General features: G+C 42.6%; 1 protein-coding gene across 1 annotated transcript in view; it reads left to right on the forward strand.

Moving 5' to 3' along the window:
• Positions 1-21,016, forward strand: part of R3HDM4 (R3H domain containing 4) — a 74,257-nt gene that overhangs the window by 24,225 nt on the left and 29,016 nt on the right. The window contains exons 2-3 of the mRNA XM_073685550.1: positions 11,673-11,827; positions 20,690-20,808. Coding sequence (XP_073541651.1) covers positions 11,673-11,827; positions 20,690-20,808 — 274 coding nt within the window. The remainder of the gene's footprint in view (positions 1-11,672; positions 11,828-20,689; positions 20,809-21,016) is intronic.

Below are 21,016 nucleotides of genomic sequence, written 5' to 3' on the forward strand. Positions count from 1 at the left end.
TAATAACTCTGGAACGCTTCAACGGATCCCACTGATTCTAAGTTTGTTTTTTTTTGTGTGACATATTAAACTTCATCTTAGTGGTAAATTTTGGTCGATATGATTTGCGTATATTTATAAAAATATCGAAAATGTGTCAAAATATTAAAAAAATGTGTAATTTTCAAACTTTTAATTTTTATGCCATATTAGTATGATGCACGTCATAACCCCCTGTTTTGGTGCTGGCTCCGGCGCTGAGCCCACACCTTTCCGGGTACATGTCAGCAGATCTATACAGCTGACATGTGCCCGCAACAGCCGCGGGTGGAATTGCGATTCACCTGCTTGTTTTAATGAGTTAAATGCCGCTGTCAATCTCTGACAGCGGCATTTAACTCGCGCTTCCGGGGAGCGCATCATTGGCCACGCCCATCGGCGACCCAATCACATGATCACGGGTCGCCGATGGGTTGGCATGACAACGTAGGTCTGCAGGGGACCCCTATGCTTATTGCCAGATTGCTATGAGCGCCTTCTAGCGGTCGGCGCTCATAGCAAGTGACAATTTCTGCTACACACAAGCGATCTGATCATTGCCTGTGTGTAGCAGAGGGGATCAGATAACTGCAGCTTCTAGTCTCCTATGGAAACTATTGAAGCATGCAAAAAGTGTAAAAAAAAATTAAAATTTATTTAATATCAGTTGAACCCCTTTCCGACGTGGTCAGTAATAGTGCGCACCACGTCGTAACCCCCTGTTCATCGTGGGCTCCGGCACTGAGCCCGCACTGAACCGGGCACATGCCAGCTGTAAGAATCAGCTGACGTGCCCGCAACAGCCGAAGCCGGAAGCGCATCACTTACCCCGCCCATCGGTGGCCCTGTCACATGATCGCGGGTCACCAATGGGTTGGCATGCCAACCCGGGGTCTGCAGACCCATGTGGTTGGCATGTCTAGATTGCTATGAGCGCCGCTCAGTGGTCGGCGCTCATAGCAAGTGAGCAAATCTGCTACATACAAGCGATCTGATCATCGCCTGTATGTTGCAGAGCCGATCAGGCAAGTGCTGCTTCTAGTCTCCCATGGTGACTATTGAAGCAAGCAAAAATATTTAAAAAATAAAATATAAGTTTAAAGCACCCCCCCTTTTTGCCCCATTCAAAATAAAACAAAATAAACCCCACATACACATATTTGGTATCGCCACATTCAGAATCTCCCGATCTATCAAAATTTAAAAAAAGAATCCGATCGGTAAACGCCGTAATGAGAAAAAAAAATTCTAAACGCCAGAATTAAGTTGTGTTTTTTTTTTGTTTTGCTTTTTTTTTTTTTTTTGGGTCATCGCAACATTGCAGTAACTGGCGATCAAAACATCGAATCTACCCTAAAATGGTATCTATAAAAACGCCAGCTCGGCGTGCAAAAAAAATAAGCCCCCACCCAGCCCCAGATCACAAAAAATTGAGGTGCTACAGGTCTCGGAAAATGGCCCCTTTTTGCGGACAACAAAAAAAAAACCTTTTGGATTTTTTTTTTTTTCACCACTTACCGTAAATAAAGAACCTATACTTGTTTGGTGTCTACAAACTCGTAATGACCTGGAGAATAATAATGGTAGGTCAGTTTTAGCATTCAGTGAACGTGGTAAAAAAAAAAAACTGAAATTGCACACTTCTTGCAATTTCACAGCACTTTTTTTTTCCATTTTCCAGTACACAATATGGTAAAACCAATGGTGGCGTTCAAAACTACAACTTGTCCTGCAAAAAATAAGCCCTCACACGGCCATATTGACCAAAAAATAAAAAAGTTATGGCTCTGGGAAAAAGGGGAGCAAAAAAATGAAAACTGAAAATGGAATGGTCATTAAGGGGTTAAAACAAAGTTATACCACACAAAATAATTAATAACATTTACCCCATGTCTGCTTTTACATTTGCATCATTTTTTTTAAAACTTGAGGGACCTATGTGATTAAAAAAATACCCAAAAGTGACACCATTCTAAAAACTGCACCCCTCAAAGTGCTTAACACCACATTCAAGAACTTTATTAACCCTTCAGGTGCTTCACAGGAATTAAAGCAATGTGGAAGGAGAAAATGAAAATTTTAATTTTTCCCACAAAAATGTTGCTTAAGCCCACATTTTTAATGTTCACAAAGATAACTGGAAAATGGACCGTACAATTTGTTGTCTAACTTTTCCAGAGTACACAGATGACCCATATGTGGTGGAAAACTGTTTGGGCGCGCGGCAGGGCTTGGAAAGGGGCAAGCGCCATTTGAAATCTTTGGCTTGAATAGATTGCGGATGCCATGGCACAATCGAAGAGCTCCTGACATGCCAAAACAGCAGAAACCCCCCCCCCCCCCCCCCCCCCCACGTGACCCCATTTTGGAAACTACACTTCTTAAATTCATCTAAGAGTGTAGTGAGAATTTTAACCCTTAGACGATTCACAGAATTGTGTAGCACTGGGCTGAGTAAATGGAAAATTTTTTTTTTTATTTTTTTTTGGCCCCAAGTTTAATGAACCACAATTTGTTACGCAATTTCTCCTGAGTACAGCAATGCCCCATATGTGATCAAAAACTACTTTTAAGGCACAGTGCAAAACTCTGAATGGAAGAAGCTTTGTGGTACAGGTTTGGGGATACCATGTCACATTGGCAGAGCCCCTGAGGTGCCAGAAGAGCAGAACCCCCCCCCCCCCCTCCAATAAATGACCCCATTTTACAAACTACGCCTCTCAGTGAATTCACCTAGGGGTGCATTGATCAAATTGACACCACAGGTGTGTCACAGAATTTTATACCATTGGGCTGTGAAGAGAAAATAATTACGTTTTTACCACAAAATTGTTTAGCCCCAGATTTTACATTTTCACACTGAAATGGGTAAAAATGACACCAAAATGTGGCACACAATATATGCTGAATGTGACAATACCCCATATGTGGCTGTACAGTACAGCTTAGCGATACGGCGAGACTCTGGAGGAACGGAGAGCAATTTGACTCTTGGAGAACAAATTATCGTAGCATAGTTTGCGGACTCTTTATACAGAGCCCCTAAGTGCCAGAAGAGCATAATTTACACACACACACACACACACACACACACACACACACACACACACACACACACACACACACACACACACAACCACACACCAATTTTGGAAATTATACCCCTTTGGGAATTTGTCTACAGGTTTAGTGACCATTTTGACAGTTTTTTTTCCAGAAACAAGTAGCCGTGGATGTTGCTGAGAAAATTGCAAATCTGCCAGTGTAGTGACCAGTGCATTGTACTGCACAGTACATTATGCCCAGCTCGTGCTTCTGCAGACATGCACCCATAAATTAAGCAGGTTCTCATTGCTACAGAAATGCCAAACACGTGGACACTAAATGTGGTTTAAACACACTGGGGCGTTTGGATTTGGAAGCTCAGAATTCACTGGATTTCTTTTGGGGGCAAGGAGCCATAGCGCTTTTCCAAAGCCTTTGTACTACCAGGAACGTGGAAGCCCCCTATATTTCCGTTAACAGATGACAAACCTGAGTGGGGATTTGTTTTCTTTTGCGGATGGAGTTGAAGCTTTTATTGGGATCATTTCACATAACATTTAAGATCTCATTTATCCGGTGCTGTACTGTGAGCACTTACGGGGGTTATCGGGGTTTCCATCTAAATCTGAATGACGTGATTCATATGAAACCTCTTGAGGAATCCATTCACTATAATGAGGCAGCAGAGTTACTCTGGACTCAGTCTGGCCTCTGATCAGCGTTGTCCTTATTTTCAGAAGTGCACAAAACTGTCGCCAATGGAACTTTTCTGCACGCCTAAAAAGACTCTACCGGATCATAGGCCAGATGTCTACTAGTGTCCCCATCTGCCTCATAAGGCTATGTGCCCACGATGCAGAAATGAAGCAGAAAATTTCTGCAGCATTTCTGCATCTCCCTGGCAGAAAAAAACGCATGCAGATTGTGCATGCATTTTTCCTGCAGAATACATGCAGATTCACATGCATTTCCGCATGCAGATTGACAAGCGCTTTCCAGGCGATAGCATCACTTGGAAAGTGCTTGACAACTAGGTCACACTGTATAAATCCATGCAGACAGCATGGATTTATATAGTGTGAACCGTAAAAATTAAAACAAATAAAGCTATACTCACCCCCGAGGCCCCGGTGTGTGCAGCAGCGCTCGTTCCTGGCTGGTTCCTGGATGCCGGCATATCGCGAGACAGAGCGGTGAAGGGCCTGCGGTCACATGACTGTGACGTCACCGAAGGTCCTTCAGCGCTGCTGGCATTCAGAGAGAAGCCGCCGGACAGGTGAATATAAACTTTATTTGTTATTTTATTCTTTTTTTACAGGTACAATGGTACCCAGGTCTGGATGAGAGTCTCCTCTCCTCCAGAACTGGGTACCATCCGCACATAGAGACGCATAGAAGCCGCTTGTAAAAATGTACAGTCGCGGTTTCTATGCGTTTCAATGCAAGTCAATGGCGGGAGTTCCGCTGCACTTCCGCAAAATTAAATGACATGCTGCGGATTTTTGTACGCAGCATAAACGCTGCGGAAAAATCCGCAGCATGTGCATAGAACATGCGGAATCCCCTTGGGGACCATGGGGTGTGGATTACCTAGCGTTTTACAAGCGTTTCCGCTGCGGAAGTTCCGCAGCATAAACGCTTGAAAAACGCTACGTGGGCACACAGCCTTATAGGAATCTTCTGCCGGTGCTTGTCTGAATCATGTATTTCTGAGATTTACATGGAAACCCTGATTTAAGCGCAGAGCACAATATAAAAGTAAGCTGAGCATTACTGCAATCTTTGAGAGGCTGAATGAACAAATCAACAGCAGGCGAAGAATTGATTTTATTTTTTACACCGTTCCTCGTGCGGTATAAGTGATTAAATGGCTTTATTCTTCGTTTCAGTGCAATTACAGCGATACCAAGTTTATATTCTTTTTTTTTTTTGTTTGGCTGCTATCACACAATGAAACACTTTTTTTTTTTTTTTTTTTTTTTTTTTTTACCAAAAAAAAAGTTTGCATCACCAAATTTTTAATGCTATAATTTTAATCTATTTCTGCCAACAGTCATGTGGGGGCTTGATTTTTGCAGGATGAATGGACCTTTTTATTTGTGCCATTTTCAGGTACATAACATTTTCTTAATTGCTTTCTATGCCAATTTATTTGAGGTAGAATGAACAAAAACCAGAAGTGTGGTAAAAGTGATGATACTGCTTTATTCTTCTGCTCATTACGAATACAGCAATACCACATTTATATAATTTATATTTTTATGTTTTGCTGCTTTTACACAAAATCAGGAAAAAAAAATGTAGGAAAAAAAATAGTTTTTACATCGCTATATTCTGAGAGCTATAACTTTATTTTTCCACCGATGGAGCTGTAATGTGGCATATTTTTTGCGTAACAGGATGGTGTTTTCAGCGATTATCCTTTTTAATTGTCTTATTCTACTTTTTGTTCGTCAGGCATGATGAAAAAGAATAGTGGGGTTTTTTTGACACTTTTTTTTTTTTTTTTTTCACTGAAGGGGTTAACTATTGTGACAATTTTTATTAGTCAAAAAAGGGGGGGGGGGGATCCCAGTGAAGTCCTATTTGTTTTGTTTTCGTATAAAACTTCACATTTATTTCATAAATTAAAAAAGTATGTACGGTACATAGGACAGGCCACAGATGTGAACAGAACCAAATTGTTTTGGCTGTTGAGCCTTAATCATGGTCTATCCGTATATGCTGTGCAGGCTTTAAAGAGGGAAGCTGGAAAGACGACATGACCAAAACGGCCTGTCCCACTACATTACAAAATACACAAGTCATCAGAGAATACATTATGAGAACATCAGAATGTTAGTTATATTGCAAAATGACATCATGTCTGATATTAAGCCCAAGTAGTATCCTTGTCTGCAATTTAAAAATCCAGAAAGATTCTCTATTTAGAATTTTTCTCTTAAATCCCCCATCCCCTATAGGTTTATATACTTTTTTTCTATACCATAAAAGGTCAAATTAGAAACATCCCCATTGTGCACACTACGAAAATGTCTGGATGCCGCAGAGATGTTAGTGGCAGTTGCGCTGTTCACATCAGAGATGTGAATGGCTGTTTTGGTCATGTGGTCTTTCCAGCTTCCCTCTTTAAAGCCTGCACAGCATATACTGATAGATCATGATTAAGGCTCAACAGCCGAAACAAGTTGGTTCTGTTCACATCTGTGGCCTGTCCTATGTACTGTATTTTTCAGACCATAAGACACACACTTTTTTTCCTTCATATTTTGGAGGGAAATGGGGGGTGCGTCTTATGGTCCTAATACAGGCTGAGCGGGATCGCAAGGAAGCAGGCTCTCTGTCCGGAAGCCGGCAGCTGCAGAAGCTGTGTGATGCTGTGGGCCCAGTATCTGCGGTCAGGCAGAGCTTTCCTGGCAGCCACATGCACAACCCAGCCGATATCTCAACTGCGCATGCACTGCCTCCGGCGGCCATCTTCCTGAAGCCGTGGGGCTCAGGGAAATGGCTGCTGAGATCTCATACTGAGCATGCGTCGGCTCGGGCTGTCGTTTTCCTGTAGACCACGACTTCTGGAAGATGCCCGCTGGAAAAGTAGTGCACTGTGCTCTGCTTCACCACTGACATCGGGCACACAGCATCACACCGCTCCTGCCGCTGCTGGGTCCCCCCCCCCCTCATGTAAGAGACCTATTTGGACTATAAGACTGACACCCATCTTATATAAAAATATTTTTTCCCATTTTTCCACCCCAAAATTTGCGGTGCGTCTTGCAGTCCGCAAAATATGGTACATCGATTAAAAAAGTATGTGAAGTTTTATACGAAAAGAAAACAAAGAGGACTTCGCTGGAATCTTCCCCTTTTTTTTCTTTTTCCCTGCCTGTACGCTAGCCCTGGCCAGGGCGTTTCCAGGCAATTGTCCGTTGAACTGATGCTGCACTTGAAAGTCAGCTCACCTGATGCTTTCCTCTCCCTAATTCCCTCTGTTTGTTGCAATTTTATAGGTTGGGTTGATACCAAATATGTGTACTTTTTTTGGGGGGGGTTGTTTTGTTTTTACATAAATATACTTTTTGTTTGTATTTGTTTTGTTTTTTTTTCTTTTAATTTGATCTTTTTACACTTTCACCCCTCCCCCCCAACCTAATTTCTTTTTATAGGACTTTATCTTTTATTACTTTGATCGTTGGTATAATGCATTGCAATGAATTATACCTGTCAGTATTACACTGATAGATCGCCTTTTAGATCCTGCTCCTGGCATAATCTAGCAGGCCACTGTAGCTGGCAGAGGTCGTCATTTGACTTCGGAGTCCCCTCCCTCTCCCTGCCTTCTAAATGCTGCGATCACTATTGATCGCAGCTTCTAGAGAGTTAAACAGCTCTGGGGCGGTATGGGCACCGCTCCTGGCTGTGACAGACAGGGTTCGGCTATCGCAAATGGACGTACTGGGGGTGGAGCATAGAGGGGAAGTGCAGGGAGCTGGATAACAGTTAGGAGGGATAGAGGGAAGAAGTATAGGAAGGCTGGTTCAGAACCGGCATTATTGGAGCACGACAGATCCTCTGACCGCCGGGGGAGTGTATGCTCCAGTAATGAGAGGGGGGGGGGGGGGGGAAGTGTAGGGCAGGCAAGACAGGTTCTGGTAGTGGGTGACTCTATTATTAGGGGGACAGACAGGGCAATCTGTCACAAAGACCGGGATCGCCGAACGGTGTGCTGCCTCCCTGGCGCTCGAGTCCGGCGGATCGGGTTGACAGGTTACTGGGTGGGGCTGGCGAAGACCCAGCGGTCATGGTCCACATCGGCACCAATGACAAAGTGAGTGGTAGATGGAGGGTCCTTAAAAATGATTTCAGGGACCTAGGTAGGAAGCTTGGGGCAAGGACCTCCAAGGTAGTTTTCTCAGAAATGCTACCAATCCCGCGAGCCACACAGGAGCGCCAACGGGAAGTTAGGGAGGTGAATAAGTGGCTAAAGAGTTGGTGCAAGGCAGAAGGGTTTGGGTTCATGGAGAACTGGGCCGACTAAGCGGTCAACCGTAGGGACGGGCTGCACCTCAATGGGGAGGGTGCAGCGGTGCTGGGGAAGAAGATGGCTAATAGGTTGGAGGAGTTTTTAAACTAGAGATGGGGGGGGAAACCAAGTAAATAGGTGGGATGTGAGGCAAGCAAGGGGGAAGGGGAGAAGTGAATATAATGAGGGTGGGGATAGTACAGTTAGATCGTTAGAGAAGAATAGGATGCTAAATAACCCCAAAGTTTTATCTTGCATGCTGACCAACGCAAGAAGCCTGACCAATAAGGCGGATGAGCTGCAGGCGCTTATATCGGAGGAGAGGTATGACATCGTAGGTATAACAGAGACTTGGCTAGACGATAGCTACGACTGGGCGGTAAATTTATTAGATTATAGTTTATTTAGAAGGGACCGGAAACAGGGGAAAGGCGGAGGAGTCTGCTTATATGTAAAGTCATGTCTAAAACCCAGACTAAGGGAAGATATAGGAGAGGGAGAAGAGGGGGTCGAGTCCATGTGGGTAGAGATAGAGGGGGCAAAAAATAATAATAAAATATTACTGGGGGTCTGCTATAAGCCACCAAATATAACAGAGGAGAATGAGAATCTGCTATTAGGACAAATAGACAAAGTAGCAAAACATAATGAAGTGATTGTAATGGGGGATTTCAACTACCCAGATATTGACTGGGAAACAGAAACCTGTAGATCTCAGAAAGGAAAAAGGTTCTTGACAAATATTAAGGATAATTATCTCTCCCAACTAGTACAGGAACCAACGAGAGGGACGGCCGTGTTGGACTTAATATTGACTAATAGGCCTGATAGAATAACTGAGGTACAGATAGGGGGGCACCTAGGTAATAGCGACCATAATATTATCGACTTCAAAATGCCCTTCAGTAGGGTTATCAATAAGGGAACAACAAAAACATTAAACTTTAGGAGGGCGAAGTTTGATCAGCTGATAGAAAACCTTCAACTTATTGACTGGGACAAAGCTCTTAATCAAGGGAATACGAATAGTAAATGGGAAACCTTCAAAAGAATTCTGAATACTCAGTGCGAGAGATATATACCGTATGGGAATAAAAGGGCCAGAAATAAGAGGAAACCAATATGGTTGAACAAGAACGTAAAAGGGGCGTTAAATAGCAAAAAAGAGGCATTCAAGAGATTAAAACAGGAAAACAGTAAGGAGGCACTAATGTGTTACAAGGAAAAAACGAGAACCTGTAAAAAACAAATAAAAATAGCGAAGGAGGAAACAGAGACGTATTGCTAGGGAAAGTAGATCAAATCCCAAACTGTTCTTTACGTATATAAATAGTAAAAGGATTAAATCGGATAATATTGGACCGATAAAAAGTGAGGAAGGCAAAATCATAGAGAAAGATGAGGATAAAGCTAACCTATTAAATAATTTTTTTTCGACAACTTTCACAAAGGAAATAGAACTAACAGGAGAAATGAGAAGTGACAAGCTTAATCCTCCACTAAGTATGACAAATCTAACCCAAGCTGGGGTACAGAAACGCCTCAGTAACATTAAAATAAACAAATCACCAGGACCTGATGGCATACACCCACGGGTACTAAGGGAACTAAGTAATGTGATAGACAGACCGTTATATCTTATATTTAAGGACTCTGTTGAGACTGGGTCTGTGCCACTTGATTGGCGACAGGCGAATGTAGTGCCAATATTCAAAAAGGGAGCGAAAAGTGACGCCGGAAACTATCGGCCGGTGAGTCTGACGTCCGTTGTGGGCAAAATTTTTGAAAGCTTCATTAAAGAGGTAATTACGGAGCATCTTGATGCTAATAATCTTTTAATCCCGAACCAACATGGATTCATGAGGAATCGCTCCTGCCAAACAAACCTGATTGACTTCTAAGAGGAGGTTAGCTCTCGATTAGATCAGGGGGAACCAGTGGATGTCGTGTATCTCGACTTCTCAAAAGCGTTCGATAGCGTGCCACATAATAGGTTGGTATACAAAATGAGAATGATGGGGCTGGGGGAAAATGTCTGCAAGTGGGTAGCTAACTGGCTAAAGGATAGAAGGCAGAGGGTGGTTGTAAATGGAATATACTCAGATTGGGTAAGTGTCACTAGTGGGGTACCTCAGGGGTCTGTACTAGGCCCAATGTTATTTAATATCTTTATTAACGACATAGTCAACGGGATAAATAGTAAAATATCAATATTTGCAGATGACACAAAGTTATGTAAAACAATTAATACAAAAGAGGACAGTGCAGACCTACAGAGGGATTTGGATAAGCTGGGTATATGGAGCATTAAATGGGAAATGAGGTTTAATGAGGAGAAATGTAAGGTCATACATATGGGAAGGAAAAATGGAAGTCACCAGTACTCACTGAATGGGAAACCATTGGGGAATTCAGAGATGGAGAAGGACTTGGGCATCTTGATTGATAGCAAACTAAATTGGAGTGCCCAAAGTCAGGCCGCTGCTGTAAGGGCAAACAGGGTAATGGGATGTATCAGAAGAGGTATAGCTACAAAGGAGGAGAACATTGTTCTTCCACTGTACAAAGCACTGGTCAGACCACACTTGGAATACTGTGCTCAGTTATGGGCCCCAATATATAGAAAGGATATAAATGAGCTTGAAAAGGTACAAAGGAGGGCAACAAAATTAATAAAGGGAATGGAGGAACTACAATACCCAGAGAGGTTGGCAAAACTAGGACTATTCAGCCTGGAAAAGAGAAGGTTGAGGGGGGACATAATAAATGTGTACAAATATGTTAGGGGACAGTATAGAGATCTTGCCCGGGATTTGTTCAAAAGGAGGGATATTACGGTAACAAGAGGGCACTCACTAAGACTGGAAGAGAAAAGGTTTCAGCACCAGCATAGGAAGGGGTTCTTTACGGTAAGAGCAGTGAGAATATGGAATTCACTGAGTGAGGAGACGGTAATGTCGGATTCACTAAACCAGTTCAAGCGGGGACTGGATGCATTTCTAGATGCCAGGCAGATTTCAGCGTATAATTAAAACTAAAATAAAATAGTAGGTTGATACAGGGATTTATTCTGACTGCTGGTTTCAGAGTCAGGAGGGAATGTTTCCTCAGGTGAAGATTGGCCAAATCATTTGGGGTTTTTGCCCTCCTCTGGATCAACTTTAGCAATTACAGAACTAACAGGTCGAACTTGATGGACGCAAGCCTTTATTCGGCTTTACAAACTATGTTACTATGTACCGGTACATCCATTTGTGGGAACGCGCCGCGAAATAGGACATACTGATAAGTCCAATGTCTGTAAGGGGATAACATACTTCTAGCCACTGAGCTAGATCAGTTTGGCTTATTATAAAGACCTTGGATGCAGACATTGTAGGCTACATCCAAGGTGTACACCTTCTGTGTCTAATACTGCAAGGGAAAGTCTGCTATAAGGTAGTCACATGTAAAACACAATTGATAATTAAAAATGTTACTGTACCTGATTATGGGAACTTGAACATACTCCACAGCTATTCATGGGAGCTATGTGCTACAGGGCGGTATTAGTTTTGTTCATTCTTCGTGTTTTTGTTTATTTGTTCAGGTTAATTGAAGATTGTATATCCCCTATACCAAGCTCTCCATCCAAGAAGACTTCTAGTGCAAAACGCAAGCAATACTATATAAATCGCGCAATCCGTAATTCTGATCTGATTCCCAAAGCCAAAGGACGCAAGAGTCTTCAACGTCTGGAAAACAGTAAGAAAATCCATGGGAAGAGGCTTTTTGCAGAATAGAAAAAATTCTGTACAGCCTTTCCATTATTAATAAAACTTGTTGTGATGGCACCATTAAAGAGGTTATCAGGTTTGTGACAAAGGTCATCAGTCACTCTGCAAGTATGCGATATGCACATTTCTGGCCACAATCCAACTAGACATACGCGGCTTTGTTCAATTCACTTGTATTGAGCAAGGCCACGCAAGTCTGGTCGGAATGTGGCGAAAAGTGTACATTTTCGTGGCCACATGATTGCCCGTTCTCATTGCCGACACTGGAGAGACCTTAAAGCGTGCAGTTTTTGCACTGTTAGGGTTTACATAGTGGTTACATAGTGACTGCAAACCTGGACAACCCCTTTAAAGTGCACCTATCAGCAGGATTGTGCTCAGTAAACCACATACACTGTCAGGTGGGTGACATTTCACTGATTAAAATGATGCTGTGTTTGATGAAATCCATCCTGTGGTTCTTGTGTAATCTTTACATTCAGTTTGGAGATAATATGCTCGTGCTTCGGGGCGGCCTGTGGGGGGCGCTGTATATGGTGCTCTGCTTATATATTCACTTTCTGTATTTTGGATAGGTCACTGATCCTTCAGTGACCTGCCTCCTATTTTAAATACTGCATATGTAATTCTGTGGTTGAAATGAAGATATTTACATGCAGCAAAATGGTGCCGCCACCCGCGTATGCGCAGTAGCATTTCTTGTTTGCCGATAGATGCTACTGCGTAAGCGCGGCCGACGCCACTGTATTGCTGCAGCCAAATTTTTTTTTTTTCCTCCAACAAAATGGTGCCGTTGGTGATGCTTCCTATCACAACAATTCTTCTATATGGTCGAAAAACTGTGTGGGAACAAGAGGGCACAGGACCATCTGGTGATGCCCTTCTGGGTATAAGGAAAGTAAAGGGAAGGTGCAGGTTGTGTGCAGGCACATCTCCTATGAACACCTTAAATTATCAGCTGCTGCTGCCCCGTGGCTGGGGGATGATCTCCTCCAGGATAGTTGACCAATTTGGACAATAACTCCATATCAGACTGCGCTGCTGTAATGAAGAATCCTTAGGGCCAATATTACAACCAAAGAGGAAAATGGGAGCCTTGGAGGAATGTATGTACAAATAATGAACCAAATCGGAAATCCCATATAATTATCCCACTGTAAACAGGCTATAAAATGTAACTTCTAATCTTTATATTAAAACATGTTAGTGTCCCATCCCCTGATGACTCCCTAGTGGGGTGAAACATGTTGGAGGGACGTGCTGAGATTTATTCATCCCATTCAGCTCTAGTGATGACACCCCACAGTACCATCAGAACATCATAGATTTTAGTCTATTTATCATTTTGGCTGATTAGGGATAATATTTTAATACCCTCTACATTCACATTTTAATATAAAGATTAAAAGTTAAATTGTGTAGCCTGTTTAGAGAGGGATAATTATATGGGTTTTCCCATTTGGTTCATTATCCTTAGGGCCAAGATGAGTTGAACGTCTTTTTTTTTTTTTCCCCACCACACGTTTCATCGCTGGACTAGTGTCTTTTCAAGTGAAAAAAACAATTGCATAGTAAGTGTTCAAGGGCAGCGAGTTTAAAAAGTGGCGGAGTGACAGTGACAAACGCCCACAAGAAAATTTGAAAAAAAGAGTGAAGTGACCGAGAGGGGAAGGAAAGGAAATTAAGTAGATTGATAATGAGATTGCAAAGGAAATAGAAAAAAAGGAAGAAGAGAGAAGACGCTAGGAAGGAAAGAAATAGAATCTGTAAAGGAAAAATAGGAAGAAAGAGGAATAGGTTGAAGGCTGGGATCAAACCCATGCAGTGTTAAGGAGAGAGAGAGAAGGGGGTAAAGCAACTGATTGGGCTATTAGGAGGAATGGGAAGAAGGGACAAATGAAAAGACATGCCACAGAGGCAATCCAATTATCAGTCTATGCCTCAATACCCTCTTCTCATCCTCCCTTCACGCCTCCTTTTTTTTTTTTGTGTGCTTTTTTTCCAGTTTCAGCTACACTTTCAGCCTTTTTACACTCCCCTGCCCTTGAATACTTGCTGTGCAATTATTTTTTTCACTTGAAAAAGACGCTAATCCAACACGTTTTGGAAATAAAAACTGTTTAACTCATCTTGACCCTAAGGATTCTTTATTATTGTATGTGCACACGATGCAGAAATGCTCAGGATTTTTTCCTGAGCGTTTCTGCATCTCTCTGGCAGGAAAAAACGCATGCGGATTGTACATGCGGTTTCCTGCCAGGGACATGCGGAAATGAAGCGGTCTTCACTTTCATTTCCGCATGCGGGTTGACAAGCGCTTCCCAAGCGATTTTAGCATCACTTGGAAAGTGCTTGTCAACTTCACACTATATAAATCCATGCAACCGGCATGGATTTATATAGTGTGTGAATGTCAAAAAATAAAAAATAATATACTTTACCCTCTGATGGCCCCCGGTGTCCTGCTTCATCGGTCCCGGCTGCCGGCAGTGAAGACTGTAGGACCTTCCGACGTCGGCGTCACGTGACCCGTCACATGACTCTGACGTCAGCGAAGGTCCTTCTTCATTCAACCGCGAAGTGCCCGGGAAGCCGGCAGGACGCAGCACGGGCCGTCAGAAGGTGAGAATATATATATTTTTTATTTTATTCTTTTTTTTTTAATGGTACCTGGGTCTGGATGAGAGTCCTCTCATCCACACCCGGGTACCATCCGCACATTAGACCGCATGAAAAGCGCATCAACATATACAGTGATGTGGATTCCATGCAGTCTAATGCAAGTCAATGGTGGCAAAAGAGCAGCGTTTCCGCAAAATTAATTGACATGCTGCGGATTTTTGACCGCAGCGTTTACGCTGCGGAAAAATCCGCATCATGGGCACAGCACATGCGGATTTCCATTGGGGAACATTGCTGCCCTTCTACCATGCGTTTTTCATGCGTTTCCGCGGCGTTTACGCAACTGCAAAAACGCCGCGGAAACGCATGAAAAACGCATCGTGTGAACTCAGCCTTACAGCACCATGGCCTAACATAGTTCTACCATCCAAACTGGTCAACAATTCTACAGGATCTCCCTTGGTCTCATTGGGGGGAGGATCAATGAACTTATCTCTGGTGATGGTTCCATGAATGAACAGCGTTGAGTGGCTAGATTCCTTATTGCAACCATTAGCCTAAAGAACACCAGGTTATATTAAAGGGATTGTCTGCTCTTCTGCGGAGTCTGCAGTCACTCTGCATGCTGTCAGGATTCTCCAGTATTGCTCCTCACCTACTGTATCCTCACCCATCCCTTGTAGACTGTGAGCCCTCGCGGGCAGGGTCCTCTCTCCTCCTGTACCAGTCGCAGTCACGTTTTGTTCAAGATTGTAATTGTTTTCGCGATGTATACCCCTTTTTCACATGTAAAGCGCCATGGAATAAATGGTGCTATAATAATAAACAATAATAATTGCGTCCTTGCGTTCACATGATGCAGCAATCTGCATGCATCTTTACGGCCACATTCCGACTAGGCAGCATAATCTTCCCTCAATTGTGAAAGAATTGAGCGAGGACGATCCTGTCTAGTTGGAATGTTGCCAGAAATAAACAAATAGCATATTTGTGGTCACATGACCGCCGGTCTCGACAGTAAAACTGCAGAATCCTAACAGTGTGCGGTGTGGTGCGCACGCTGTAAGGATTCAGAAGTCTGCAGTCACTGACTGCAGACTTCTAGCAGAAGACCTGACAGTCCCTTTAAGGGTACTAGAGAGGTTCTTGCTACTTTGAAGGCTATGTACTGGTCTGACAACTTTACATGACAGGGATGTGATATTAGATCCTTTTTACACACGCATACCTCCTTTTGGTGCTTTAAAAGCCCTGGATTTTCATCTGAATAAATATATAGTAAAAATGTATACTAAAGCTTCTTCATTTCATTTGAGGACACACAATTTTTTTTATTTTTTTAAATCCGGAATATGTTTAACTGGTCAGAGGCGTTTCTATGGGGGCAAAGTATTCACGCTATTTAGCTAACTTAGTAATGTTCTGTTGGGTGGAGTTTTCTCTACTAACAACTTGTATTATGGTTCTGTCCTATGAAGTGGCAGGTACATAAATGAGTTTCTTGCTACAGACGCTCTCATTTCTCCGCACCACAGACTTGGCCCTATCCTGGATCTCCTCATACCTAACAGACCGGACATTGTGTCTCCCACTCACACCACCTCCTCATCTCGCCCCCAATGTGTCTGTGTCCCCCATGGTTCAGTTCTAGGACCCCTGCTCTTCTCTATCTAAAGCTCATAGTCTCATGGCTTTCAGTATCACCTGTATGCTGATGACACATATCTACCTAGCTACCTCTCTGGTCCTGATATCACCTTTTTACTAACCTGATATCACCTCCTTACTAACCAGAATCCCACAATGTGTATCTGCTGTTTCATCCTTCTCTGCTAGATTTCTAAAGCTTAACATGGATAAAACAGAATTCATCATCTTTCCACCATCTCATTCAACCCCCTCCAATCTGACCTATCAATGTAAACGGCTGCCCACTCTCCCCAGTCCCGCAAGCCTTGGGGTAACCCTGGACTTTAACCTCTCCTTCAAACCACATATCCAAGCCCTTTCCACATCCTGCCGACTCCAACTCAAAAATATTTCCCTGGTCCGTGCATTCCTCAACCATGAATCTGCAAAAACACTAGCGCACGCCCTCATCATCTCCCGCCTCAACTACCTCAACCTTCTGCTCCATGGCCTCCCTTCCAACACTCTTGCACCCCTCCAATCTATGCTAAACTCTGCTGCCCGACTAATCCACCTGTCCCCCCACTATTCCCCAGCCTCTCCTCTCTGTCAATCTCTTCACTGGCTCCCCATTACCAAGAGACTCCAGTTCAAAACCCTAACCATGGCATACAAAGCCATCCACAACCTGTCTCCTCCATATATCTCTGACCTAGTCTCCTGCTACATACCCGCACGTAACCTCCAATCCTCACAAGATCTCCTGCTCTACTCTCCTCTTCCCACAATCGCATACAAGATTTGTCCTGTGCATCCCCCCCCCCTAGACTCTTGTCTACCTGGAAGTCTTCAAATGGAACCTGAAGACCCACCTCATCCGACAAGCCTACAGCCTGCAGTAACCCTCGCTCCACCATACCACTGCATGACCAGCTGTACCCTCACCTACTGTACCCTCACCCATCCCTTGTAGACTATGAGCCCTCGCGGGCAGGGTCCCCACTCCTCCTGTACCAGTCGCCTTTGCGTTTTTGTTCAAGATTTTTGCAATTGTTTTTGAGATATATATATATATATATATATATATATATATATATATATATATATATATATATATATATATATATATATATATATATATATATATATATATACATTATACACATTATACACATCCCTTTTTTCACATGTAAAGCGCCAGGGAATAAATGGCGCAATAATAATAATGCTGTTTATTTTGGTAATACAGTGTACCTGCCATACCAGAGTTTGAATTTCTTTAAGAACCACCCCATTAACTTCTAGTTCACACACCAGTTTCATTCTAGTCAAGTTGCTTTTTAAGATTTACTACTAAGGGGATGGGGGAGGTCCATGATCCAACCATCTTTAGTCACTTATCGAAAACCTGTTGCCTGAAATACAGTATTGCATACCAAGAGCAGGCATCCTCATCATATAAGAACCATTCCTGTAGGAGAGTTTATTTATTTTTTTAGTTCCCCCACAGCACTGTTACTGCTCAGTGGTGGAGTGCTGGCTGAGAGGAGCAACTGGTCACTGATTGGGCTGAGCTACTCAACCTGGGGGTGGAGAGGGCGCTCAGGAATTCAGGTCTGCCTTGGCTCATGCTCTAGTTTGCACAGACATTGCCCCTCCATTAACCCCTCCTACTTAAGCCTGACCCACACACAAAAATCAACTCTATATTCAAATAGTTTAACTTTAAAAATGAAGATCTCTGTGTGAATGGCAACCTACCACACCAACTTTAATCGTTCAATTTAGTAAATAATTCCATAAAATTACAGGGATTATAAACAAGTACGTATACCATTACCATTTGAACATGAAATATTGGAAAAAATGTTGTCTACTAGTGTCCAGTTTGTAGCCAAGCGAGTACTGGCACCAAGTCTGATCTCCAATAAAACCTGGAGGCATCTGTTAATGTGCTGCCACTCATCGCAAGCTGTGCAATACAGAACACTTTCTCTAATTCTATGAGGTCTCAGACATATGCCATTAAGAAATATGTTAATTGCAATAGCGAAAATGATATATTATGACATGTACATTATGTAGGTTGCACAAACCGGAAGACTAAAAATACATATATGTGAACTCCATAATGATATAGCTAACTTTATTTCAACACACCAGGAGTCCCTTCACTTTCAATGCGTTTGGTATTGAGAGAATTCGTTATTTACTAAGAGGTGGTGATGTGAAAAAACTGCTTTTGTCTATTTACATTAGACGTTATTTTCCTGATTGCATGAATCAACTAAAGGAATTAATGTTCCATTACTAAAGGGAATCTGTCAGCAGGATTTCACCCCACAAGCTAGTTATATGCACAGGTAGGTCTTTCAAAGACAACACTGCCTCCTCCTGCATGACTGACAGCCTCTATGCTGTATGACTACAGGCAAAGGAGTCCTCAGTCAAGCAGAAGACAGCATGACCTTTAATGGCATAAAAAAGCATGATACCAATCTTAAGGCATACAGATATAACACCCCATAAAAAAGACAAAATACAAGCTACCTAGTTAGCATTAAGGGTGCATGTTGATATAATAGGGGATTTCCCCCCAGTGATATTTAGGTGGCCCCCTTCTCTTGTTACCTATGGTATTTTGTGCTGGAAGGTGAAATAGTGTCTACAGCATAGCATTCACTTTATTTGGTGCTAAACAGTACAGCAGAGTAATTTTAATGGTGATACCACTGGGCATTACTCCATTATTTCATATTTGGCAGCTTGGAGTTGACCTTTTAATGCTAACTAGGTAGTTTTTATTCTGTCTTTTTTATGGGGTGTTATATCTGTATGTCTTTAAGATTTGTATCAATAAAATTATGCTTTTTACGCTATTTAAAGGTCATGCCTCCTTCTATGTTCTCTATTGGTTCTATGGCTGACTTTTTGACGGGACCTACATGTGACTTATAGTGAGTATCATTGTCTAATCTATAGTGAAGCAGGAGAAGGCAGCACGGAGCTGAAAGCTTGGTCACTCCAGCTCTATTCATTCATGTACAGCCTCGTGTGTATGTCAATTCAAAGGCTGATTTCTCATTAATGGAGGAACAGACTGGCCATGCAAAGATACTGCTGGACTGGTCTTTGAAAGAGCTACATGTGCAGATAAATAGTTTAGGAGTGGGATCCAGCTGATGAATCCCATTTAAACCCATTTCTTGCTATTATGTCAGTATAGCGTCATCGGCTTTTCTTGACCAGCAAGTGTAACAGTCGATCACAATTATGGAAGCATTGTGTAATTCTTGGATACAACCACTGTTTTTATCGGTGACAGTGCAAACTCTAACTACTTTTCCATGTATTTGGATATTGTTGAATTGGGTTACTTGTATCTTTTTTTTTTTTCCCCCATCTTCCTGTAGTTTTATAGTGCTTTCAGCTGCAGTTTTCAGCTTTTATCTTTTTTTTGTTTGTTTTTGTCAAGCTTTAAATCAAAAACTGGTTTGTTCTGGACACTTCAATGATGACGTCATGTGCGGACTACATAATTTCTAGTGCCTTTCCGCTGATGAAATGTTGAAGTTCATCTGTATTTGCTTGCATATTTTCCTCGGCTCATTCAATGGCATGAAATTTTGGAGAAATCGCATACTTTGGAGCTGCAATGTTGGTGGTGGTTTGTGGCTTTTTTTTTTTTTTTCTTTTGGTGCAACGAAAATGAGCAGCATTAAAGACGCACCAAAAACTCATCTTGGGAACTTTGCTTTTAGACATATGAGGCCCTATCCATCAAAGCTTTTACGTTAGTGTTCTGGCATAAGCTTTTGAAAAGTTGCATGATTTTGGTGCAACTGGATGCAGACAAGGTATGGACGGGGCAGGACAAGGACGTGTCAACCGCCAATCATCAAATTCATGATGATCGGTAGCGTTTGCTACAACACAAATCTTACTCTAGCAGGGACTGGAGTAGGATTTGTGTCAAGGCGGACACTGATGTGCATGCTACTCATCGGGCGCTCCTGATTCATGAGGAGGCGTACGCCTCAGGAGTGTCTGACTCAAGCATATCCCATTAAGACCAGCATGAACATTTCCGGTCTTGATGAATCTGGAATAGTTTTGCACACCATTTCATATTTTCCAGTTGTAGAGCATGAATTGGGTTTCCCCAGCTGTTGTGCATCCTAATGTTTGCCATGACTGAGAACACCTCTTGCGTTTTGAAATGGGTTGGTTTCTGAACGATGACGTTTTAGTCCTTGTCAGTTGGAACAGTCTTTAACATTTCCTCCTAGTATGGACGCATGATCAATGCAGGTTCTGTACTCCAAGAGGTGCGCTGATTTTGCTTTTATTTTGTCCACCTCTTGGATAAGCTGATAATGCAGGGCAGAGAGTCTTTCACCAGAGCGGTGCATGTGAATGTCAGCCAAGGGATTTTGAGATCTTTGGTCATGGGCCCTGAATGAAGTGGTGGGGGGGGGGGGGGGGGGGGGGGAATTATTGGAACACTGCTGCTCTTTCTATAAAGATTATAAGTGTGATCACTCAATTTGACAAACTTATCTTTGTTTTCCTCTTGCAGATCGCCATCTATTGAGCTTGCTAGAAAGGGATGAATGTGTTGCTGATGAGGTTGACTCTTGTATATGTTCGTCTCCCAGCATATTTGCTGAAGCCTGTAATAATGAGGTATACATTGAGGTAAGTATTGGAGCATATGTGGCATTAGTCAACAAATTAAACTGTGCTTTCAAGTAACTTTTCCGAATAAGCTGTCCTGTATGTGTACATGAGGAATAACACTATATCTGGCCATTGTGATGAGGACATTATACAGCAGAGCTGTGCTGTGTTGATCTGAATAAATCTCTGTGAGGTAAAACGCTTGCTAGAAAGTCCTGAACCATGC

The sequence above is a fragment of the Phyllobates terribilis genome, unplaced genomic scaffold, assembly GCF_046119375.1.
Source record: "Phyllobates terribilis strain yellow unplaced genomic scaffold, ASM4611937v1 Scaffold_1__5_contigs__length_1240528914, whole genome shotgun sequence".
In the NCBI taxonomy this organism is placed as follows: Eukaryota; Metazoa; Chordata; class Amphibia; order Anura; family Dendrobatidae; genus Phyllobates; species Phyllobates terribilis.